Source organism: Tyto alba, unplaced genomic scaffold (assembly GCF_018691265.1).
Source record: "Tyto alba isolate M040663 unplaced genomic scaffold, T.alba_DEE_v4.0 Super-Scaffold_40, whole genome shotgun sequence".
NCBI lineage: Eukaryota > Metazoa > Chordata > Aves > Strigiformes > Tytonidae > Tyto > Tyto alba.
In genome coordinates, this window is record NW_024881316.1 from 11,965,429 (window position 1) to 11,991,327 (window position 25,899).

A 25,899-nucleotide genomic window follows, 5' to 3' on the forward strand; every position below is an offset into this window, starting at 1 on the left:
ACGTGCATTCTGTTACTGGTTTTATCTTGATTTGGGGAAGACCGTTCTCTAAATTAATAAGTTTAGGGACTGGTAGTGACAAATCAGTAATACCACGTTATAACTAAGAGTGTGTCATGGTCAGTTGTTTGTCTCCCTCTTCTAGCACAACTTACCTGATGCAGCTGTGTAGTCCAGATCTCTTCATGCACAAGGCTTGGATTTATGCAAAAACTGATGAGGTCTTGCAATTTGAGTGTGCCAAGTATTTATCTTAGTGAACCTTCTCTTTGAAATGTGTGGGTCCAGTGAATTTAAAAGGCAAGTAGCTTTGGTCTGAAAAAGTGTGTAGTGAGCTTTCCAGAAAAACAAAGCAGGTTTATTCAAAACACTGATAATTAGTTTAATACAGCAATAAACAACATGGAAACACACTGATGTCAAAATTCCAAATGTGAACGATCTTAGAAAAATAATCATAATTTGCACTCATTTATAAGCAATTACTTCCTGATAAAGTGCCAGAAATGTAGACTTGGCATTTAAGCGGATTTCTGATTTTATACTCATTAGCCTCTGTCTCAGAACTGTGTATTTTTTAAACATGGCCTCCCCACAGAATAGACAGGCTTTCGAGGTGTGATCACAGTTATGATAAAGCCAGATTATGGTGTAGAAAGCCCCATTACTGGGAGATTTCCAAATGCTGCTGCAGGAGTCTATGCACGTATGCGACATTTTCCCTGAACGTTGCTCATAGAGAGTAATGGTCAGGAGTCCTGGGCTTTGGTCTTTGGGAGAAGGTGTAAAATTGAGCGTATAAAGATGAAACCTAATCATAGATTATGTTCTCACTCTAGGTACAGTCCCCAAAGTGGTCATACTGAATAGTGAAGTACATATACTCAATTTGTTAAAATTAATCAAAATCAAATCAAGCTTTCATTGCATCCTTTCCTTTATTAATGGAAGACATAAGTGAGACGTTGCATCTTCAAAAGTAAAATGGAAAAACTTTCTTTAATGGGTCTCATGCTTTTAATGACACTGAGTTTAATCCAGCTGCTTCAGGCACTGGTATAGGTATGATAAATACGACTGGAAGCAAAGTAGCCTTACTAGATTGAAAGCTTTAAACCTGAGTGGAGATCAAAGAAAGGTATATACACCTGTAGTAAACTAATTTCTAGAAGCTTGTTTATGTGGCTGGAATCAGATTCTTAATTGAGTCACTATCTAAAGCAGGTAGAAGAATGTGACTAGTTAAAAATACCCTGTTTCGGTCAGTGGTTTTATGATGGAGCATTAGTACTCACTGAAACTTTGCTTTTTGAAACCTCCAAGTGAACTGTGGGTATCTGCTGATTCAATCGGAGGGAAGTCATGAACTCTGCCCCCTCACTCTGCGGGGTGTGCTTCAATGACTCTACCAGGTTAAAGACAATTGCTCGTGCTGTTTACGGTTGACGTGCAGCACCATCACCAGTCATTCATTTTAAGAACTGTTTTCTTTCATCAGCAGTATCTTTCCTCTTGCCTTCCTCCAAACAAAAACACAAAATCAGGTATGCAGGAATGTTACAGTGAACAATACAAAAATCAGGGCGAGGCTTGCTTCAGTAAGACTTCCAGAAGAAAACTTTATTCGACCTTCAACTGCTGGGTAAACTCTCTTCATTCTCTGGAGGTAACGTGAAATAACCTCAATATCAGGTTCACCTAAACAAACAATAATAAAAAAATGGTGTTCTATGCAGTAGCCAAGCTCTGAACCAAAATTTAAAAACCTGTCTAAAAATGGCAGTTTTAGCTCAAGTCTTAAACTGTTTTCTACAGTTTGCCATGCTGAATCAGCACACATCAACACAGTGTTGTAGGGGTGTGGAGAGTTGTTTCTTGTGCACAGGTAAAACATCTGTGGTGGTTTGTAGCCAGAATTTTTGATAGAAACTCATATTTTACCAAAAAAAGAATTTTCTTTTTTTAATTGTCTGGCTTTTGTTTTGTTTTGCATCAGTTACATTGGTAACTCCCAGTCAGATTTAGGTAGGTGGAGACAGTCTCCCACCCATCTGGGGTAGAGTGCTGTAGATTTGAAAGTCTGTATTAGAGTCTGAAGAACTGTACTTTCATTAAAAATTTAACTTTTTTTTTTTTTTTTTTTTTTTTTTTTTTTTTGGAAAAATTTCTAGTCTGTGCACTGCTTCCTCCACACAAAGTATGATGTGGATTTTCTGCAGTGGAAGACCCTCTTCAGTCACTGCTGCCAACCATGTCACAAGCCCCTTCAGACCCCAGCTCTTACAATCCTCAAGTGCAACACCTCTTCCTTAAAAGTAATTACAGTTTTGCCCCTCTGCTATAAGTGGACGACTTTACCAGAACCTGCCAAGTTGTTCCGTTTCATTACTCTCAATGATTCCTCCCCATGTGAATTTATTTCTGCAAGATTCGTGTAACAGATATTTAATGAAAACTACATCCTCCCCACATTTACCACACGTAGACTGAATTTGATTTAAAACACCACTTGTACCTGTGAGAATCAATTTTAAATTGAAACACCCTGTAGAACCAAAAAAATAGTCTGTAACGAAGGTCCAAAATGAAAATTTTTTTGGTAAAAGCATGTGCTGTTGCCATCCAGAAGCAGAACGTATGAAATTAAAAGTTCTACAAAATGTAAATGTGTTCCTAGAAGATACTTTTTTTTTTTTTTAAATACAGCACTACATCCTGTTTTCAGAAATAATGAATTTTAATCTCAATTTTTAAGTTTTCCTTTGTCCTGAAAGATGTATATGTCAGTTGTACGGATGCAGAATTTCTAACAGATTGCATGCAAGTTCAGAGGACCCTCAGACAGCACTGTGACCCACCTCCCATCTGCCCCTCCAGCGTGCTGCCGCCTGCAGAACGCGTGAGCGTCCTGCTGCCTTCGGAGGGGCCAATTCCCACAGAGCCCAATTCCCACAGAGCGAGTTGGCATCTTTCCCCTCGCCCTCTGTGTTACCTGCCCAGACTGCACATCCTTTAGAAGCAGAGGTGACGACTCTGCCTTTGTAAATACTTCTATACAGTGCAAATTTAAAGTCTAAAGAAAATAGCACCTTTTTTGATGCAATGTTTAGTAATGAGTACAAGCGCAAGGCCGTGTACGTGGTATGTACTCTCTCTAGTGTGTTTTTTGCTTTTTTTTCTGGTTTATCATGATCTCAGATCTGCTCTCTAAGGAGTGCTGAATTGGTAAGTCTCAGTTTCTCTTTGAAACTTGAAGGAGAATATAGTTACTGGCTACAACCAAAACTGCCAATCCAGAGCAGACCGACTAGAAACAAATTTGATCTATCCAGTGAAAACAAAAAGTCTGATATTTGTACTGTTGAAAGATCGTTTAACTTCTGGAAATTGCTTGTCTGCTCCCCTGTTGGTGCCCATACTTACCTTTACTGTATCCCAGATTCTTGTCTTTCAGCATACGATAGCCATCTCCTCCAAATAACATATAGGATGGCAGAGTCACGTTGTATATTTCATCCATCTGGAGTGGGACATAGGCCGGGACTCGGCAGGCTGTGCAAAGCACTTCTAAGCTGACGACTCTGCTTCCTGGGGCTCTGGAGAGATCGTAGACCACGTGGATGCCTGTAAAAATACAGGTTCGAGTGCCACTTTATGCAGTGCCTGCTGAGCATACAGGGCTAGGAACAGTATCCTCCATCATCTTCAGCTGATTCTTTCCATTAGTTTCTGTGACTGAGAGGCTGTGTCATTCTGAATTATACCGGTTAATGCCCTATTCTCCTTGCATATTACTCAGCTTTTAAGCAAGAAAACTCACGCAATTAGAGAACTGCTGAAGCACTGTCCCACCTCAGTCACTTACCTGATCGTCTGTTCTCGTCACTACTCCACAGAAGGAAATTACTAGTCATGGGATTAGGATACTTCAAGATAAAAATACCTTCCCTTATTCCTGTAGTCATATGCTTTTTCATTCCCCAGGCTTGTTGGCTGAAATTACTTCTCTTAAAGCCAGCCAGCCACCCTAACCTAGCAGCTATTACGGGTAATAGGTGCTGTCCTGAAAAGGGAAAGTCAGGCCAGGGCTGAAAGTTGCGGTTTCTACTCACTGTGGGGGAAGTAACATTTCTAGTTGTGAGCCTTCCTTTGTCAAAGCCTGGGGAGAGTTAGGCCCCCAGAACAGCATTGCCAAGAATGTGCTGGTCAGGAAGCCACTAAAGCTTGTCCAAAGCAGAGAGGCTCTTCCAACCCTGGTGTTCTTCCTGCTCTGTATCTTCTGTCCTGAACCCTTTCCAGAGCTACTAGTTATCTTACTTTTCTGTGAGAAGGCAGCAAGGAGAGGAGCTGCTGCTGCTTTACCTCAGCAGTAGCTAAGAATGTGGTAACTTACTGGTGAAAGTGCAAGACATGGGTTGTGTCCTTGGCCTGTGGGCGTTCTAGATCACGGGCTGGGGGAGGCAGTGCCCCCATCACCAGGCTACGTGGGGGGAGAGGTATGGAGGAGGGGGAAATCCGTCTGCCCTGGCCCTCAAAGTTTAGCTTTTCTGCTAAATAAACAATAAAATCTGTGCCGCGTCACAGAGAGACCAGGAATAAACATGACTGTAGCCTAGTACACATCTGGATAAATATATGGTGAGCTGCAACTCAAGAAATGTGTATGGTTTTAATATTAACTGTTCATCCCGAAAACATTGAGAAATTCACTGGAACAATTCCATAGCCTACTTGGACTAACTCTAAAACTGTCAGCAATCATTAGACAATGGCACAAAATTATTTTGATAACTGAAATTTGGCAATAACTGGCAGAGACATCCAGTCTGGGGTTTCAGGTAGACTGCCGGTCAAGAACTGAAACCCGGGGTTTGATGTAGCTAGTACTGTGTTACAGCTATGCTCCATTGTATCTTCCTGTAGTTAACTGAAACATTAAACTGCTGCCCTTGCGGGTTACTGAAGCAGCTGGGAATCCTGTCTCTGCTGAAGGGAACAGTGATGGCCTGTGTGGGGCAGCAGCTCAATTAAACATACACAGGAGAAACAGCGTTACATCTGGCAGGCGTGAGGAGCAGGGCTAGGATGTACGGCCAACTTGATTTCCATTCTGAAAGAGGCTTCCAGGTGTAATACAAAGAGGGCCAACAGAAGGGATGGCTGGTTTGGAAAACTAAGAAGGGGAAGGAAGAAAACATACCTCCAACCTGCAGCAGCTCGCCGCTTCCTCTTCCGTACCTGTGCACACTGTGCTCAAAAGCTTCTTTCAGAGTGGAGCCTTTTAACCTTACCAAATCAAAACGACCTCCAAATGGCAAAACAGACAGCAAATCTTCCACAGTAATGCTACCTGAGGGAATGAGACTTTATTTACTATTTTTTTTTTGGAAGTTTACAGAATTATTTTAGGATCATTTAACAGTACATTTTTGACAACGAATGTGGCAAATACAATTTAAGAGAATGAAGGCCAGTAGAAGTGACAATCACATATACTGTCCCAAGCAAAGAGCCTATGTCTTTATCATCCAGGAAGTATCAAGACAAATAAATCTGAGTCTGATGCAACTGCATGTACTGCTATTCAAATAACTCCAGTAAAAGAGATTACAAACCACCAGCCTAAGCTGAAGAAACACAGCTATTCTTACTATGTCAAGCAATTTTTCCAGTTGCTTAAGATTTACTCACAGAGTCCTACAGGAAGATTTAGCTAAGCTGAAAAAGGTGTTTGTTTTCAGGTTTCATTTATATGGTATCAGAAAAGTAAAAACTGTAAAACCTTAGCACTCAGAAAACCCCAGAATCTACTTGTTCTACAGCAGACTACAGAAGGCCCCCAGCGCCCATACCGGATGACCCTGTAGAGTAGGTGAAGATTATCCACTGTCTTTCTTTGTTCCAAGGCAGCAAGGAGAGAGAAAAATAATAAAAAGCACTGTGTACGAACAACGCTAGGAACTTCTGTTAATGTCAGCCTGAGGCATTTGTGCTCTAACGATGGAAAACCATTCGAGAAAGTTTGACATCGCTTCCAAACACTGTGCAAATCCCATCAAAACAAGCCCATAGCTAACCCTGTGCTCAGGCTTGCATGGAAACTTGATTCTTTCTTCTTGATCAAGTTGTTATGATACCTCGTAATTTTACATACCATTCGTGCTCTGTTCATCAATGGCTGACCGTATCCCACCTCCGTTCAGGATGCACACTGAAACATGGTTCCATGACTTTTTATCTGGACGTCCGACATTCTCATAAAGCTACCAAAGGACAATGTTTAAACTGATTTTTAATCTTCACTTAGTCTAGGCTCTGGAAATTTACACCCAATACAATCTGAGACTGAAAAGAGACAAAGGTTTTATATCTTCTTTCAAATTACCTTCAGCCCCACTGTAAAATACTTAATTATTAAAAAAACACAAGGCAAAACACATCAAAATAACTATTTTGCTTTTTAAAATTTTTAACAAGAAAAATATTTCCCTTTTTCCGTAATTAACTCTCAGGCTCTCCCATAGTCTGTGGGCATGGGACATAGCCAGTGCAGGCCAGATGAACAAAGGAAGGGTGATTTCTTTATTCCAATATCTGTGATAAAGACAAATGATTTCAGCATGTTTGGACAATTGGGAAGTGAAGAGGACCTTAAATATAGTTGCACATTAAAAACGTAGGGCAGTGTATAGATTAATCTAGCTGTTATTGTAAATTGCAGGAAATTAGGATTTTTCAGCTTCTCTCAGATTGGTTTAATATTTAATACTTGGATTGGTCTTGGCAAACTAGAAAGATGTAGAGGAGTGGAGGAACAGGTAACAGGCATCCTAGGTCAGACCCAAAAGTCTACTCTACACAGCATCATGTCTCCAACAGTGTCAAGACCGACAAAATGCAAGGACAAGACAATATTTGCTTGAGGCATCCTAAGTAATAAAATAGAAACCAGGGATTTACTCACTTGCATAAGGATGATAAGCGTACAGTGCTAGTCCTGAGTAGAACAGGAAAAAGCTGAGAAAAGAAGCAAGAATAATGGAAGGGATGGACTGGTTTCTGTACAGGAGTGACTATGGTTATGACTCTTCAGTCTCACAGAGAAAGAGAAATACAGGAAGGACATGACAGAAGCCTGTAAAATCAAGAGGGGCATGTGGAGGCTGGGTAGGAATCTGTGTTTTCTCATCTCAAGAATGATAAAAACCTAAGAAAGATGCAGAGAGGGGTGACAAGGATGGTCAAAGACAAAGAAGAGCTTCTGAAGGCAAAACAATGATGTAGGCTTGGACTGTCTGACCTGGTAAAGAGACAACGGAAGGAAAATATTCAATGAAGCCTATAAAATCATGAGTGGCATAAAGAGTGTTGGACAGGGACCAAGTGTTCCAGTGCAAGGACTACTCCTTGGCCTCCAGCAGTCATCCAGCCAGTGGGCAGCAGGCAGCACGCAGACAAAAGACCAAAGTCTTTGCAGGCTGTGCAGGTCAGTGGTGGAAGCCCTGTGATTTGAGTACTGCCTCTCCACAGGCTTGCCCAGGAGTACACTCTTTCCTCACCATTCCCCCTTGGCCCCTCTTGGAGACAAGATGTTGAAACAGATGGTCCTGTCCTCTGTTCCAGTTTGGCCAGTTCTCTGCTGCACCCCTACGCTAAGTGTTTGCAGCCTCTGATCTGCAGGTGTGTAAATGTTTTGTGGCTCCAGCTTAGTGATCAAAGTTATTGCCTATGGCCAGATCCGTGGGATATTCTTAAATTTGCAACTCATAATCAATGAATGGATTGCAACTGTCCAGTCCTGAGCAGAGGCAGTTTAAAACAAGAGCTCACACAGTGCTGTTAGCAATTTCACAGCCTCACTTTCTGGCAGTGCTGCTGGACATTTATGGCAATGCTCGTTTTCTGGAAACAGTTACGTTAGTGAACATTTTTCCCTGGAGCACCTAAAGGAAATGGTGCTGCTGTGGGAGAGTAAACCAATCAAACTGAGCTAGTCTGAAAACTAGAAGTGACTTCCCATAGAGACCTTCTGGTGTTACGTGACCGTTAAAGCCCGGCGATACCTGTCAGGATGCAGCACAGGCCAGTGGCTCCGAGTTGGGGTGCTGGGGGCTGTTACCTCTCCTGCGCTCAGCTGTGTGTACGGCCTTTCCCCCTCCTTTGCTCTAGCTGGCACCTTTTGGGCTCTTCGGGGGGACAATTCTTATCAGTAGTTTGGCAGAAAACTACCCAGAAGTATTTTTCCAGGCTAGTGTGTTAAAAAAGGGTGACAGCAGAGCCCAGTGAGTAATGACGGGGCAGAAGGTAAGTGCTGTGAGCAGGGAGGGAAAGGGGCAGGGGAGCCGAGTTCTCCTCCCTGCTTGAGGAATGGGCTCTTTGGTCACAGGGCTGCACCTCTTAAAACTGCAGCTTCAGAGACAGCTGCCAACAAGCCATTCTCTAAATGAGGATATACGCGAAGAATAAACCACTCCTTACTCTGTACGGTAAGATTCATCAAAGCCTTGCTTCTGCCAGATCGCTCTAGGGACACACTAGACTGGCAAGCAGCACAGAGCCCGTGCGCTGAGAGCTCAGAGCCCGGGAGCATTTTATCTGATAGCTCCAGAGTAACGTTTAGATGTGATTGCCACCCGCGGTGGCAATGTCTTACCACAGCATCACAAAGCAAATTTCCCATGTTGCACTCTTGGAAACGGCACGCTTGGCTTGTACCATTCAGGTAAACACTAGTTTTTCCAATCTCTTTAGAATAATTCCCCAGGTTTTTCCTCCATTTTTCCACTTCTTCTTTGATGTGCTCATCTATAAAAGTGTAAAATAAGCATTGCACATATCTCATATTAATGACACTTCAGGAAAAAGACCGTGATCTTAATGATTCTAAAATGTTACACTTTCCCTAAAGACTCTTCAAGCAACATGACATCCCCACTCACCTCAAACAAAGCCTGTAAAGGGAGCAGGCAGGACAGGACAATCAAGTGAACAAGCTATTGCTGTACCACAGAAAGGTTATCTCCTCTGTAACACTTACAAATATTTTTTCCCAGTCCTGTTCTAACCTCTGACCAATGGGGTTTCTAGCAGCTAACCTCGACAGATGAGAGCTCCTATACAAGAATTTTTAATAGACAAGGGAGCCTGGTCTTTATTTGACATCATATTTTTTTTTCCTAATTATACTTCCTTCATCTTTAAAGTAGTGCTAAAAGGAATACTAGCTCAAATATCAATGTCTGGGAATAAACCTTTTATAGAAATTAATTCTCTGTGCACATCTGTCTGCCAGATGCAAATTTAATTCTTTCAGAAAAGAAACAGATACAAAGATACTTGTATATACAGACAGATAATGTCACAACAGTTTTATATCAGCTATTGGTTTTAAGCAATTTGCCATGTAACTGTCAGCAACAGCAACATCTACAAAACAGGAACACCTGTGTATCTGAATTTTTACTTTTACTGATATCAGCAAGAGAATGTAAAGTCTCTTCATCTTCTCATTACATTAACAGAACACTGAGAATAACATAGTAAATAAGAATATTTCTTTTTAAAGGATTTTTTTAATAAATACTCTGATAGAACCTAGAAAGTCTGATAAAAGTTCAGAGCTTCATAGAGCAAACACTGAACAAGAAACAAAGACTAGAGAACCAGCCCCAGGTAACTACAGAAGCAGTTAAGAGAGCTTGGACAGAGCTACCAACAGAAAGCAACAGAGAGACTCTCCTCCTCACAGTTCTATAAACGTTTCAGAGCCAAAACACCGAACACACTCAGCATTGAAGCCATGGGGTTTGTATATTACATTTGCACACTGCCAGAGCATTCCAATTCTTTTCTGGAACATTTCCACTTTCCTATATTGCCCTAAACTCTGCTCTGAAGAACCCAGACTCCGGGAAAACAGTGTAAATTTGTCCTCACCGTTTTTTAAATCATAATTACAAGGCAAGCTAGAATGGGGTCTGCTAAATGGTAAAGAGTGTATCACCCGAGTTCCTACAGAAGGACTTCGGGTGATTTTAAATAGATAAAAACATCCTCTGAATTTATGCATATTCAGAGGCTACTGTTCAGAAAGAGAAATAGAGGCAAATGGGTACAACTGTAACACAGCCTGAACCCTACACAGAAGAGAACTGCAAGCTCAGGAAGAAAGCTCAATTCTTCTTCGACATTGTACTGTGTGTTTAACACAGTAACACTTGAATTGTAGTAGAGTGCTGCGGGCAAATTCAGATGGTTAGTCCACATACCTTCAGGAACACTGCTGTCCAGCAGAATGGGGTTTCCAACTGCTTCAACTACATTTCCTTTCTTGTCAAATGTAACATTTAAGTAACCGAGATATTTTCCATAAGCATAAGCTTGTACAACTGGCACCTTCCTCCCATCATCTGAGTCAACCATGAACGGATACGGGCCAGCGGGCTGTTCAGTAGAGGGTGGGGTGCCTGCATGAAACAAGCATGTAAAGCTGGTCTTCAGCTCATGTGACCTTCAAGGAATTATTAGAATGACACCTCAAATGTTTCTCAGCCTTAAAAAGCCAAATAGGATATTAAGCAGCAACAACAACTAATGTATTGGACGACAAACACACGTTTGATTGTTCAGTTATGTTATTTCATAAGAGACAATGCTGTTTTCAGGACATGAGCTCTAATAACTGCCACAATGGTTTTTAAATTGTGACAGCACCCTCCTCCATGACATCACGTCACAATAGCAACAAAGGAACTTTTCATTCCAATTATTTCAATCTAAACCTCTCAGTAATGCACACATTCCAGCCTCTGGCTGAGAAGTTTATTGTTAAGCCTTCATACTACATTATTCTGCATCAGATAGAAAACGAGAATGTTCATAAAACACATATAAGATGTCTTGATACGAAAAAGTCTAAATTTTTATTGATAATATGCAGTCAGAATACCTACAACCAGTTCTGTGAATCTGTGCACACACCGAACAGATTATTTTTTACTGTACCCAATTTAGCCTCCAAAATTTCAGTCAGGCTGCAAACCCTCTGCAGAAGCAAACTTCATTAGCATTAGAGTTATGTGGTCATAGATTTCAAACTCTTATCAACCTGCAAAGTTTAAAGAGTGATTAGAGGTAGGACTTGGAAACAGATTAAAGGAAGGCATTTACAGAGAAAGGAGATCTCAGCTCAGTCGGCATAGGCTACCGCAGGATTTAGAAACCACGTAAGGAAGGAAAGCAGCAATGAAATCTACAGAGCACAGCTCTCGTCTCAAGGGTACCAGCCTTCTCCCTGTCTCCTTGAAAAGATCATCGGAGTAGTACCACTCCCCGCTGCTACTCCTGTCAGTATTTCTACCCCACTGTCAGCAAAGACCAAGGTCGGGCAGCTCCGCGGGGGATGGCGTGCTGCGTGGCAGGGCCCCGCCAGCGCCGGCTGCTCGCTCCTCTCCCAAAGCTGGTGGCATCTCCCCCCAGGTGTCGGCAGGAGCTGGGGTGCCCCTGGGGCGGGGGCACGGGGGAGCTGGCACGGAGGACGTGGATCTGGAGGAAAGCAGGCTCTTCACTTCCATTGCTCACAGAACAACTGAGTTTCTTCCATTTACAGTTGTTTATGTAATATGAAATCCTGTGATAAGCAGCGTGACAAATGTTCCACCCTCGAACTCCAATATGATTCACATTTATCTCTAATCACTCCTCCAGGGACAATGACTCTAACACACTACAAGCAGAACCAAATTTATCAGAGAGCTAGTTTTTCTACTTTCAGACTGGCCAACCGAGTTGGTTTCCTGTTAGTGCCTCTTCACTCTTTGACATTTATTTTGGGAAAAATTTAAGAACTCCTGTAGCTAATGAGAACCCTGCCAGATTTATGCACACGAAAGTGGCTTTAGGTTTTTTGGAAATGAAAAAAGAATCAGTTTTTGATCTCTTGCCCTTGTGTAGTCCTCGAATGAACAGAGCATCAGCAAGAAAAAGTTAGGCTTTCCAGTCACTGTTTTAGTTTACATCAGTTGTGCATGATTAAGTGCTTGTCCAGAGCCTTATTACTTTCTTGCTTTCTGAAGAAATACTTTCTGATACTGATACTTTCTTGCAGGATTAATGACCACTATGATATTATTCTGTCATAAGATAGATGTGTTCCTTCTGAAACTAAAAGACTTTTCAGTGCATCTTATCCCCAGAGGAAACAGCACTAGAATTCATGCACACATCTCAGTCAAAGTGTGAGATCTGTTGCGTTACAAATGCACAAACGCGTATTGGGTAACTGAAGACCCTCAGAACCCTTTTCTATTTTCTTACCTGGCTTTAGTCAACACACTACATTCTCAGAACATCCTTTCTGATCAAAACCAGAAACTAAAATGCTCTAACTTAAAAGTACCATTACTGTTTGAATCAGTTCTACAAACCCAAGACATAGACACACACACACAGAGACACTTAAAATTAGATGTTTTACGCTGCAGTCAAATCACCCCCACAGATGTGGCTATTTCCTTGTGAATGTTGGCTGACAGCTCTGACTCAGAAGGGAATGGTTCACACATGTGTTCATGGTGCTCCTGGATGGATCAGCAAGTGCCTCTCAGCACTTGGAATAAAAATTATAGACTCAGACCACATTCAGTCAAAAAACATATTTTGACTAAGTAAGTGGATACATATTTTTTGGTGTATCACTCCCAGATACTTTGTCTTACTTTTTATTTTTCTCACCTCTCCACTGTTAACAAAAAAGTAAGACAGACTTGTTTTATCAAAGCAGTATAGCCCTTGAAAAAGGAACCAGAACTCATCCCCAGCTGAGGTCTCTAACTGGGAAGCTGCAGGGCCCCATCCTATGCTGTCTCTGGCCTTGTGAATCTTGAACATCTTCAGATGGGGAGAGACAGAACAGCTGGACCTAGTCTAGTCTGACAGTGGGGTACTCTCTGGGATGACAAGAGAAGTGCATGTGAACTCCTATAGATCTAGACAGGATATGAGCTCAGATATCTCAACTCCTGCAGCACTTCCGATCACAATTACAAATTGTGAACAGCGGCACCTCTCTGGCCCACACCCCATAATGCATTTTGACTACTGTGGCTACCACTTCGAGGCACAAACTCTCTACAGGCATTGACCAACAAGCCTGTGCAAAAGAATCTGGATTGCACTGTGTAAACCCACGATGAATACTGTGTGCATCCTTGGTTTTCCCATCTTAAAATAACTGAATAAAACTGCTGAAAAAAAATGCAGTCGGTGGGCAAAGGGCTGCACACAGATAAAAAGCCAAGGTCTCTATAGGATGTGGGAGTCAGCGGTGGAATGCCCAGACACCAGCTCTGTGAAGGCAAAAGGCTGAAGGCACTCAAGGGAGATGAGGAAAGTTCAGGAAAGAGAAGTTCCAGTGGGAACTAGTAAATACTGAGACACTACTTGGAAAGTCCCTGAACTGCAAGCTGGTGGGAGAAACAGTGGATTTTAGTACAGCATCTCCACAGGCTTGTCTGCTCTTCCCTCACCATTCCCCCTCAGTCACTCTGGGAGACAAGCCATTAGAATGGATGGTCCTGCTGTCTGTTCCAGTTTGGCCACTTCTCTGCTGCACCCCCGTGCTAAGTGTTTGCAGCCCCTGACTTGCAGGTGTGTAAATGCTCTGTGTAATAAATTGTTCCCTGAGGCCAACTTCAAGAGATATTCTGAACTGTTTAATGTATAACTGTAGCATGCAATTGTCTCTCTTTAACAAGTGGGATACTAAAAGGTGAGAGCCCAGATGAGACAAAAATGACATGGGAAAGTGAGAGGAGAAAAGTAGGGAGAGGACAGTGCAAAATCTTTAAGTGATTAAGTTCCTGGGTACATGGTACTACCCCTGTGACTGAGGCACAAGGGCAATTCTGCTGAAAATTACAGAGAGTTCCTGTTACATTCTCAACCAGTTAGTGAAGTTGCCACTAAACGAGCCACCTTTGATGGTTTTAAAAAAACACAGCCTTTCTTTTACTTGTGTCCTTACACACTGGCACAGGGAAAGCAGCAGCACTGGAGAAGCTGCTGATAGCAGGTTCTTCCTAAAGTAGCACTGCTGTGGAAGAAATCAAATCAACAGTGTTTATCTCTGAAATGATGTCTACCTCTAGGGGAAAGAAGAATAAAGCCAGAGGTTAAAAGAGGGACTGAAAAAGACAGAGGAAACCTTGGAAAAGTTTTTTAATGACAGGGCTAATGGAGACCTATGAATACTGAATCAGATTCTATGGAAAATCAACACTGGTATTACTTCTGAAATCTTGTATGATTGATTTTTTTGTTGTTGTTAAGTCACATACAAGGTTAAATGTAACCATCTTGTTTACTCCTTTACATGTATGAACTTGAACAGATACAGTATGTTTGGCAGTAGTTTACCGGAATTGCTATCTTTGTTCCTCTGTCCCACTTTGTCTAGGTGACCTTGAACATCCACAGCATTAAGGAACATTTCAGTGGGTTAGGGTACTTCTTGCTCACAGACTGTTTTAAATTCTTCCATGGAAGTTATGGATAGGTACCAGCTATGAATCTGGCCCAGTACAGCCAGCAGTAAACTGTATTTGTGAAAGTTCTTCCAGTTTATAGAGAAACAGTTTCAGCTTTGCTTTAGAAGGAACATTTTAGCAAGAAATAAAATACCTGTATAGAGAAATGTGTTTGTATGTCCTCCAATTACAACATCCACTCCTTTCACCTTTTGAGCAATATTTTTGTCCACAGTAAACCCAGAGTGTCCTAGTGCAATTATTTTGTTCACTCCCATAGCAGTAAGTTCATTCACTTGCACTTGCAATGCTTCAATTTCATCTTCAAAGATGATATCATCCCCTTAACAAAACAAAACAAACAAACAAAAAAAAAGAACATGAATGTATTTACAAAGTACCTTATTTACTAGGTTTTTTTAAAAAAGTAGTTGATATCAGATACTATTTTGTATAATTAATGGAATATTGAATGTCAGTGGCTTTCAAATGCCCTTTGTTGGTTCAAGCTCCTGATCTGACCTGATGTTCTCCAGTCTCTCAGGAGCACCTGTATGCTTAGACTAATACAACATTTTTGCAATGACCTGTGTGTACTTGCCTATAGTAAACAAGTTGTAACTCCATAAAAAAATTCCAGTGACACCAATTGTGGGATCAGAAATTGAATGGCTTTTATCATTTAACAAGAGAAAGGAAACTATATGTGTCAGTGTTTGAGTATAAACAATTACATTGTACTTTAAAACTTTTTTCTTGCCAAATTATATTTCTTTGAGATCTTCTATTTATTCCCGAGTTACATCTCTCTCTTTTTACTCCACACTCATCTCATCCTTTGCCCCTACCCCCACCCTTGCCGAGGCTTTAAACAGCAGCTTCATCAAAGTCCTGCACTAAACTCCGAATTGCCCTTTTACACAAATTATGTGACCACTCTCAGTAATACCAACACAGCACAGCACACAACTGAGCTACCATCCCGAAACATGAACATAAAGAACAGAACGTCTGGATAGGAGAAACCTTTTCCAGACCACAGTATTGGGAAACTCACAATCTTTCTGCAAGGTTTCTGTGCCTGCTGAAATTATTCTAACAGGACAAACAGTTAAAAAAGCACTAGACAAACACGCGCTTTTATCATGGGTACAGTGTTTTGGGTTGTGCAAAAGGACTTCCTATGTAAGAGTCTAATTTTCTGGGCAAAATTTTAAGGATAGAGTTTAAGACTAGAGTCCACAAACTGTAATCCTAAACATTCTGGTGAAGACAACTGAGTAACATTTCTACCAATTCCCCTTCTACCTAATTCCTCTCCTTCCTGCAGAGTTTTTTGATCAAATTTTGAAATATGCCTTTGAAGTCAAAAGGTTTACATTATTTCATAACAAAGGGAGGAGTGAAACGAATTCACAATCCAGTGCAAAATGTCTCAGGAAATGAAGAGGAAGTTGCTACAATGGAAGAGATAAAAGGGGGTTACATAAATTGGTTCACCACCACACCCATTGAATAGCTCTGTCACTGCCAGAGGGAATCTCTGTACTGCACATTGCAGACTGAATTGTGCAGTGCATCCCCACAGTTTCTTCCCGTGGACCTCTTCTTAGAATCAGAGAGTCATAAGCTAATTGAGGCTGGAAGGGACCTCCGGGGGCCATCTAGTCCAAAACCCACTCAAAGCAGAACTCAAAGCCAGATGAGGATGCTCAGGGTCTTGTCTGAGCAAGCTGAAATTCCACAACCTCTCTGGGCAACCTGTTTCATGGCTTAACCGCTCTTACCATGACAAATTTTTTCCTTACGTCCCACCATAATTTCCTGTGATACTACTTAAACCCATTGTTTCTTGTCCTTTCTCTGTGCCCCTCTGGGAAGACTCTGTCCCTGTCTTCTCTATAAACCCCCTTAAGACAGTGGAAGACTGCACTTAGTTCCCCCTTAGCCCTCCTTCTCCAGGTTGAAGGAAGGCATCGGCTTCAGCCCCATTTTGTACATCCTTGTGCTTGGCAGGAGCCGGGCCTGATGAAGAGCTCCTGGCAAAAGGGGAAGTCCAAGAGATGCTCCTTGAGTGTAGGCCCTGTAGGTGCTCATCTCACCACCCGTGGACCAGCTACAATGGCCATGCACGCCACGGTGTGGGGACCAGTTCTGTACAGAGAGCTGAGCTCTCGGAAGGAAGAGCAGGAGCGAGGCGCTGACTAGCTGTGCTAGCACGCAGTTGCCTGCAGGCTAACTTCTCCCACGGCACGCTGCCAGGTGGCCCATAACCAAGCTCTCCCAAGAAACCAGGCAAAAAGCAACATACTGCTCAGCACTCCTCTGCGCATTTTTCAGAACAATCTGAACTGAAATAAAGTGCTTATTTAAGCGTCAGTTATTGCTCGTGTCAGTATTTCACTTCCCTTTCAAGGCACTGAAATGATGTGACATCCCCTCTTCTTTTTAGATGGGGTAGAGCTTCAGATAAAACGTCCAAACTGTGCCATAAATGAACAAGGAAAAAGAACTGGCTGCATGTTAAAAATATTACACAAGCTAGCCAGAATAAAGTGGAATAAATTAATTTAAAATTCCATTTTAGAAAACCCTGCCAAGTTGATAGTTTTAGTAAATATTTCGCTGCCTGTAGGGTTACAGAGTAAGCAGCTTTGGGTTTCCACCTTACATGAAAAGACAGTGGACAAAATGAGATGTATTATTTTACAGCCCCGAAAGGATATGTAGCATCTCTCAGGACAGATAAATACATTAGCTGTTCCGTGGGGGCTACATCATTGCAGAACTAAAGCAAGTGAGTTGGTACCATCGAATACTAGAAAAACGGTCTTGGGATTATCAGTGCAAAGCAAATACATAGAGAACTCTACGTGCCAAGTTATAAACAACTCGTGCAGGACATGGAATAACTGGCTGGGCATTCAGCTGAGATAGCTGTATGCAGCAAAATGGAGGAGAACTTAAGAAAAAACTGCCAGTTGGCTGTAATATATAAATTGTGCTGAATTCCCCATCCCTATGGTTTCCAAACAGTAACATTAACACTACCTTCAGCAGAGATTAATTGTTCCTTCACAATGGAAACACTGAGATTTAAGGACTTTATACTCTGTTCAAGTATGTTGATAGCTGTTTTAAGCAGACTATAAAAAGTACAAGTTGTAATTTCATAATTGTGTGGAAGTCATTGAGACTTAACAATAGAAGAAATCACACTCACAAAAGATTTCCACAGAAAGCAGTCATGTAGGAATTCACGTTTCAGCATTTTCAAGCTTCCTATTTGCCTTGAGAATGCCCTAAGAGTGTACAGCATGCCAAAGCAATTGCTGCAGAGTCTGAGAAAACTGAATCACTTGGAGGAAGTGTTTAGAGATAAACAAGGTACTGAATTTAAAATTCGCAACATATCTTATTCATTGAATTAAGGAATTAGGTTGATAATTATTCTGCCACCGACCCACCTCTGCCATGATTTTATCAGTCTGAAGGATTGCTAGGTCATGGGTAGTATCACTGACTTATATTAACATATCCTGAATTCACATTTTCAAAGCTTCCAAATGTTACTCCACACACTGAGAAGACAAAGCAGAAAATTATAAAAACTCTGACCACTATAAATGTTGCTGTTAGAATTTGCCCTGCTTGTTGCTCAATTACACTGTGGGATACACTTCGCTTAGGGCTGCTTCAGCTCCAACTATGGAGCTAACAAGCTTTCCCTTTTAACACTCTTTTTTCTAGTTGTGGTCTCTGTTATAATGACTCCGCATACTGAGGCATTCAATATGATGTCTAGCTGTTACTGGAAATGTATTTAAATGCTTCAGAGAATCATTCCAACACTATTTGGATTTTTCTCTAATTTGCAAGAAAGTTAATTTGCAAGAAAGTTTATTTGATGACCTCACCTCTCCAACAGAGTTGTTCAGAAGATGAGCTGAAATCTATTTTATTAATCCTTATTGAAGCACAATATTGGCTGGTCTGTCCATTTTAAAAACTTAGGATGACGTCAGATGATATGTACCCTCATGCCCCCAAGAACAGGTGAAATTCTATCGCCTACACAAAATACAGATCAATTTTCTTTTTCGCTGGGGAAAAACCAGAATGGTCTCCAAAAACACATCACTGTAAAATAGAAGTGAGATACTGAACTCTATTCTGACCTCAGATGTCCACTTCCTGACAGTTTAAACATACAGCATAGAAATTAAAATGCACAGAACAACCAGTTTTAGATTCTAATACTTCCTCAAAGTATTGAATATTCTTTTTCTCAAGAAATCTACCCATTACTTCTTTATTTACTAAGGAATGGAAAGAGAAGTAATAATATGAAGTCCTTTTTCAATGTGGAAAATATTTTAAACTGGTGCTTTGGGCATTTCTACTAAAAAAAACAGGGAAGAAAATCTGATTTTGTCAGAGGGAGGCTGAGCTTTGAGCAGGCAGTGACTCAGATCTCCTACAGCTGATTTAAATATGTTTCTCATTCCAGTAGACCATTTTATGTTACTAAAAAAAAAAAACAAAAAACAAAAACCAAAAACCAAAAAACAAAAAAACCAAGAAAACAAACCTCAACAAACCAAAACCCCTTAAATGTTGGAAAAAATAGTCAGAAATTGAGAAGTCTTTTTCCTCATCAATTCTAATTTTACTCATGAATGAAGCAATTGTGGTAAAAGCTGAATGGGTGTTCCTTCTGTAGTATAATTTCTGGAAATATCTGAGAGGCTAAAAACATCTTGGGCAACTTCTGCTTCAAAAACAGATGAAGCTTTCCTTGCTTTTACTAGGGCTTGTGCATGGAGGCATCCAAGAGCAAAATTTCAACACACAGAGAAATATCTTGGATTGAACACATTTCACTCTAGAGGCAAACTGTATTCATGTTTTAACATTTGTTTAAATGGGTAAATAACAATAAAATATAAAAGAATATAAATGTAAAAAGCCAAACAATAAAAACCCCAAAGGCCCCCCCGGTCTCCTGCAATCTCACTGACCTTCTTATATTCTTAGATAATTCAGTGACGCTAAATAATTCAGGTCTGTATGAAAATGGTTTTTAATGCTAACAAGCCTTCTCCAGTTTAAAAATCAGGCAGTTACAAAGTTGAATAATACAAGTAAACACTGATAAAACAACAAACTTCTCAGTTTTCAGCTGAAAACAGTCATCTTTGGATTCAAACAAGTGGGTAAGTAGTAAAATAGCAGCAAAGGATATAAACATGTATTAAAGAAACCATACCTGGCTGTGAAAGAAAAGAAGTTTCCTTTGTAGTGTAGCCAACAATTCCTACTAATTCTGAGTCAAAATGTACTATTTTAAAAGGATTAACATATTTCATCATTTCATTTGCTAATGGGGTTTTCCCCTTAATGTTTGCACTCAGGATTGTAAAATTAGCATTTTTAAGAAGAGGATCCAATAATCCGCTCACACCTTCATCAAACTCATGGTTCCCCAAAGCCTGTGAAAATCAAGAAGAAAATGTAAGATCCTACCTCCAATATTCAGACTAAATACTCTTATAAATTATATCCAATGTACATTTGAGAGAACAAAGTCTATGTTCTAAGGAAGAAAACCCTATATTGTCTAAAACAGCACATTCCTGTTTCTCACGAACACAGAAATGTTTGGGTTTTTTAGGTTTAGGTTTTTGCTTTTTACACTATCAATACAGATGTGAAAGTTGAAATCTAAAATCTGTCTAAATAAGTGTTTGTAACCAAATACCAGATTAAAATGCACTGGTTTTTCATCCTATAACTGCAAGAAAGAGGATTAACAATAACCACAAAGGAAAACATGTATTTTGTGTATGGAAAATACATTGTTTAAAAAAATACTGGAGAAAACGTTAAATGCCAATGACAAAATGTATAATCTTTAAATAAAACATGCGTTTTTAAAAGCTTGTGCTTGGACTATAGTTTTTTAAACATATTTAATTCACATTTAAGTAACAGTTCTTGTGTAACAAGAAAGTATCACTTCCTAGCCCTCATCAACCTCAATACCTAGTGAAAGCTCTAACGTTTATCAGCTAGTGAGAATCTCCACAGACAACCCATAGGAGGTGTGTGTGCACACATTCAGGTATTTGTGTGCGTAACACTGTGAAGTGCTAAGACTATCACACAAAATGAGCAGTTCTGTTCAATTATTAGCAAGGTAACACCAACAAGACAAGAATGTTTAGTTGCTCTAGGTTGGTTAAGCAAAGAAAAATGGACTTACCTTAAAGGACCATGGAATTTTCCCCTACCCACCCCTTTTCATGCTCAGACTAAGCTGCCACATGCTTGTGCCTGCAAGTTTGGCGACAGCTGGCAAATCCTCCATAGACAGCAACTTTGCAGAAGCACAATATATGCAAGAAGCTTGTAGCACATTAGAGTGTTAGTGAAGGAAAAGATATATCTATAGAAACGTGGTAATAGTGTAACTTGGCACGTGGTAACTTGGTACAGGTTTTCAGGTGGCAACTGGAGTAAAGCATGAAAGGGGTGCTAGAGCCACCGGGCCAACTCTTCCAGACAAAAGCATGCTCTTAATTCCGTTCTGAAGATTAAGTGGGGAAAGTTGCATTCATCATCTAAAAAGACATATATACCTCCCTGCTCTACTTAGATAAACAATTGCTAGGTGCTTGTTCCAAACAGTTTATATTAACACTGATTGCTTTCCAACCCAAGCAGGACCCTGAAGACACTACAGAAGGCACAGAAGCTCTGTATTTCAATCAGCAACTCAGCAGTGTCTTTTTTTTGGGGGAGACAAAGACTCCCGACTCCTCTGATCCCTGCAGGCAGGTAGTCAGTGGCCCCATGGAAAAATCAGGATATCAGCAGTAACTTGCACTGGCAGCCAACTGCTCCTGCTGACGCTAGTGAGAACACTACTCACACCCCAGGGAAGGAGCAGAATTGTTTTCCTGCTGCTGTAGCACTTTTCCTAAAGAACCGAGAACTATCTTTAAGAAAATCCTGACTCGGGAAGACACAATCCACTCCATTTCTAACTGCGTTCTAACCGCAATCTAATTTGCTGTAAAAAATAATTAAAAAGAATAACCCTCTAAGGAAACTCATTTTGATGCTGACTGATGTTCTGAAAAGCCTTCCACAGACTGGTAGAGCATCTCAAAATGGTAACAAGCTATTTCCTTTGGCTGATGCATATGCCTTCTGTTCCTCCTAACTATGCAATTAACCCCTCCAAAAAAAGATTGCAAATGAAATAGGAATTTGAATTGGATGTAACTACCATTAGCTTGTTGGGGAAAAAAACAAAACAAAACAAAACAAAACACAAACCAAAACAACAACCAACCACTTATAAAACCTTGTTTCTCTTGGCTTTGTATCTTGCATTTGGATTATTTCATGTCCATTAGGATATAAGCTTTGATCAAAACTTTTCCCATGGTGTGGGTGGTTATAAAGTCTCTTGTTCATGAGAAACCACTGGTGGCTAATAATACAGTTTTATTTTTGATGAAGTTCTTGCTCTGGGGATGAGGATATGGACCATTTGGGGTTCTGGTAGTCTAGCTAACCACACTTAAGCCCAGAGCTTCTAGGACGCTGTACCTGTGCAATATCCCTTCACCAAATCTGAATCCATTGGCCAATGTAAGTGGAAGTCACAAGGGGAAATAAACAGAAATATTCAGGCACATAGCATGTGATCATATAATCCTCCTTTCCACAAGAAGCCAGGCTAAAAATATTTCAAATTCAAGATCCAAATTAACAGAAGGATGCAACTTAGAAGTAAAACCAGAAGACTTCTATCACCGCTTCATTTACTGCCTTCACGATACTTAATTGGGATTTTGGTGCTAATTACATCAAAAAGCAAGGCTACTGCCAAGAAAATTTGGGAGGCAATACCTAGCTAAAGAGAAGAAAATAGGCTTGAGGTGATAACAGGCATAAGTGAGAAAAGGGCAAACCTAAAATAGGAAATCTGTCCCATTCGTGGAACAAACCTCTAACGCTGCCAGGCTGCCCTAAATCCTCACAGGAATCCTGCCCCCATCCTGTAACAACTCCTATGACTCACGTTCCCTCCTTCATCCTGTTTGTAATCCTACTCCTGCACCTCACTCTAACCATTTCAGTAACCTCAACTTCTTCTGTTAGGGATGTGACTTCCCGATTTTGCTTAAAGAAACACTAGCTCACCCTTCTGCAGTGTGGCTCTTACCTTGCACCCTGTGCCCCCCAGCCACCACCCCCACTGCACAGTCCCCATGGTCCACGGGCAGAAGAATCAAAAAAGATGCTGCAGAGCTGCCCAACATTTGGCATCTGTCCTCCGGCTCTTTAGCAGCAGGGAAAGGTGCTGAAGTCTCTGCAGCTTCTCAGTCCATCCTGTCCCCTTCGATCCACTGACAATATTCAAATCATAATAGGCAGCACTCCACAGAGAACAAGTGGTTGTCTACCTCACCTAGGGCATTAGCATCCAAGAGAAGACTCTGGCTTATCCAGTATGTCGCAGAATTATTTCTGAATCTTCTTCTGATGAAAAAGCTCATGAGATCTCATAAACAGTCATCAGTTGCTTCCTACGTAACACGTTTCTAAAACTAAGCAGTAGTTCAACACTGCTGATTTTGCCTGAAAGAATTTCTTCTTGTGATATGATCAGGAACTGTACAAGCTCCCAGCCTGCCCATGAACCAGTCAAACCAGCAAACGCAAGGCTGAGAAATGACAGCCAGCTTTGGAAAGAAAGGTAGGAAAAAACAACTGGAGCTATTTCTGCACTGCAGGACCCCAAAGTGCTGCCCAGCTCTCAGTGAGGAAGGGTTCTGAATGCACACGCTCCTCCCTGTCACCATCGAAAGGAAAAACACTGTTAATGTTAGTTTTACGATTAGGAAACTATTCATTATGCCATGTGAACAGGGAGCAGTGTCCTTCACAGACCTGTCTGTCTGGTATGATGCGTGCTTAGCCTAGGAAAGTGCACTGGGGCATCCCTTTCCCTTCCGTAGCTGTTCTGAGGCAGAGGGAAGAAGTGGGTGAAGCCCTCTTTACCTGGGAAAGTGCAGTCCTTTTCAGAGAAGGCAAAACAGATGAAGACAGAGGATGTGATATGCATAGATTTTCCCCTCAAGCTGTCAACTGGGATGAAATAAATATGCAGTCACTCTCGAACATAACTTTAATCTTTCTCCTCCCTTCTGGTGTTGTACGCAAGCAAAATAAGCCACGGTAATTCTTTATGTATTAACAGGCTATTGCCCCAAGACAAAAGATTTAAGGACATGGAGTGACATCCTCCAACCTCAGTCTCAAATTCTTCTACTTTCCTCTCAGCACTCGGACAACCAAAAGAGACAGGGTAAAGATGCTGGGCTGTCACTGCCTCCAAGAGCTCCCTCACAGATGCGCTGCTACAGTCACTGGCCCACTCGCACCCAGCCCCTTACACCAAGTCACAACCACAGCTCGAGTGGGACTGGACACCACCAGGGTGGGATTGATAAAAACTAAAAATCCTCACCCTTCAAAACAGCACTGCCAACATGTCCCATCCGTCCCTTCCTGCAGGACAGGCTGTGAGCCTCGGCCAGGATTAACCCCTCTGTCGCAGGCCAGGCTCCTTGAGGAGCTTTTGCTAGGCTCGCTTCCATGCCTCTGCCGACCCTTCTCCAAGAGAGTCCCTCCAGCCCCCTGCCCGCCCCACGGCCCTGCCTCTCCCCAGGGGAGCTCTTCCACTGCATCGCTGCCTGTTCCTCTGGGTGGCCTCGGCATCAGCTCCCAGTTTCGGGCTGCCCATGTGGCTGCCAGCTCACGACTTCATTCGCCTGGGTGCCCATCACCTTGCTCATCGCTACTTTTCTCCTTGCCTACCTCGCAGCCGCCTTTGACCCCAATTTTAGCGTGACCTACAGCCTTCTCTGATGCAACGCTACGCACTCAACAAGGTGGCAATGCAAAAAAACAAAACCAAACCAAAAAAAAAACACACACAAAAAAAAAAAAAACCAACACGCCAGCAGGGGAGGAACGGGAGGCACAGACCCAGCACCCAAGGGGGGGGAAATCCCCCATCGCGCTGCTCGCCACCCCCCACACCCGCCCCCCCCGCGGCCCTCTTTACCATGGCATCGTAGCGCAGGAGGTTCATGAAGTGGACCGCCTCCCAGCCCTTGAAGCGGGAGAACCACACCGTGCCCTGGTACTGGTCCCCGGCGTCCAGCAGCAGCACGTTGCGATGCGCGGCCCGCTCCGCCGCCACCCGCGCCGCCCGCCGCGCCACGCCGCCGAAGCAGCCCGCCGTCCCCTCCGCGGCCGCGCAGCTCCGCGTCCCTGCGCCGTGCGCCTCCACCCGCCCGTGCACGTCGTTGGTGTGCAGCAGGGTCAGCCGCAGCTCCGCCGCCGCGCCCAGCACCGCCGCCGCGCACAGCCACAGCGCGCCCGCCCGCCCCGCCATGCCGCGGGGGGCTCCGCGCCGCTCCGCGGGACCGCGGGTGGGTGGTGGCTGCGGGAGGGGAGGAGGGATTGGGGAGCGGGGCGGGGAGCGGGCGAGCCGCCGGGGAACCCGCGCAACTTGCGCGCCGGCCCGGGGAGCTCTCCGGCCGACACCCGCCCGCGGCAAAGGCGCTCGCTGCGCGTCGGGCGCGGAAGCCGCAGGTGCTCCGCGCCCGGTGGGCGTGTGCGGAGGGCTCGGGGCGGCTGCCCGCGGTGCGCGCCTCCCCACCCGCGTCCTTCCCCGCAGCGGGGCTGCTGCCGGGCCGGAGATGGGCTCGCAGCCGGCTGCTGGAAGTCAAGCGAGATGAGAACTGAGCCAGCAGCGAAAGGACAAACTCCAGTGCCTACAGGAAGCCTTGGTGAATGTTTAGTACGAAGAAAGCCGTTTCCAAACCTTCACACGAAGATGTTTAAGGGTGCCACTCAACCTCTCTCCTCCTCCAGCGATACTTAAAATAAAGAGTGCAATTTCAGCCCTAAAAAGAGCTACGTTACTTTAAGTGTTGATTTAATTATAGCCCTAGTGTTTTTAGCGTAGATTCATGAATTGCTTTCAAGACTTGCTGTCCCTGGTTAAATGCTAAGCTTTTAGCTGTGGTTTGGCATATGCGTGCTGAAGGGAAAACCCACCAATGCCTTAAGTAAACAGCTCTTTAGGGGTATGGCGTGGGGGGATTGCCACTTTGGTAAGTCAAAGTAACTGTAAAGTAAAGCTCCACCTGCTCCTTTAAGTCGTGCATCCACCGTGCGGGTTCACATCTTCTACCACTACGAAATGATGAAATTATCTGGAGAAGTACATTTTCTTACAGTTAGCTTCTGAAGTGTTGTAACTTCTCTATACTTTCTTGCAACT

General features: G+C 42.6%; 1 protein-coding gene across 1 annotated transcript; it reads right to left on the bottom strand.

Moving 5' to 3' along the window:
* Window positions 1–322: 322 nt before the first annotated feature.
* Window positions 323–25,418, bottom strand: NT5E (5'-nucleotidase ecto). Its single transcript, XM_033002809.2, has 9 exons — window positions 24,673–25,418; window positions 19,795–20,017; window positions 14,680–14,868; window positions 10,269–10,466; window positions 8,654–8,805; window positions 6,155–6,263; window positions 5,201–5,350; window positions 3,424–3,624; window positions 323–1,698 (listed from the first exon to the last, which is right to left on the bottom strand). The coding sequence occupies exons 1-9, from the start codon at window positions 25,003–25,005 to the stop codon at window positions 1,541–1,543; spliced, it is 1,713 nt and encodes a 570-aa protein (XP_032858700.2). The 5' UTR covers window positions 25,006–25,418; the 3' UTR covers window positions 323–1,540.
* Between the last annotated feature and the right edge of the window lie 481 nt (window positions 25,419–25,899).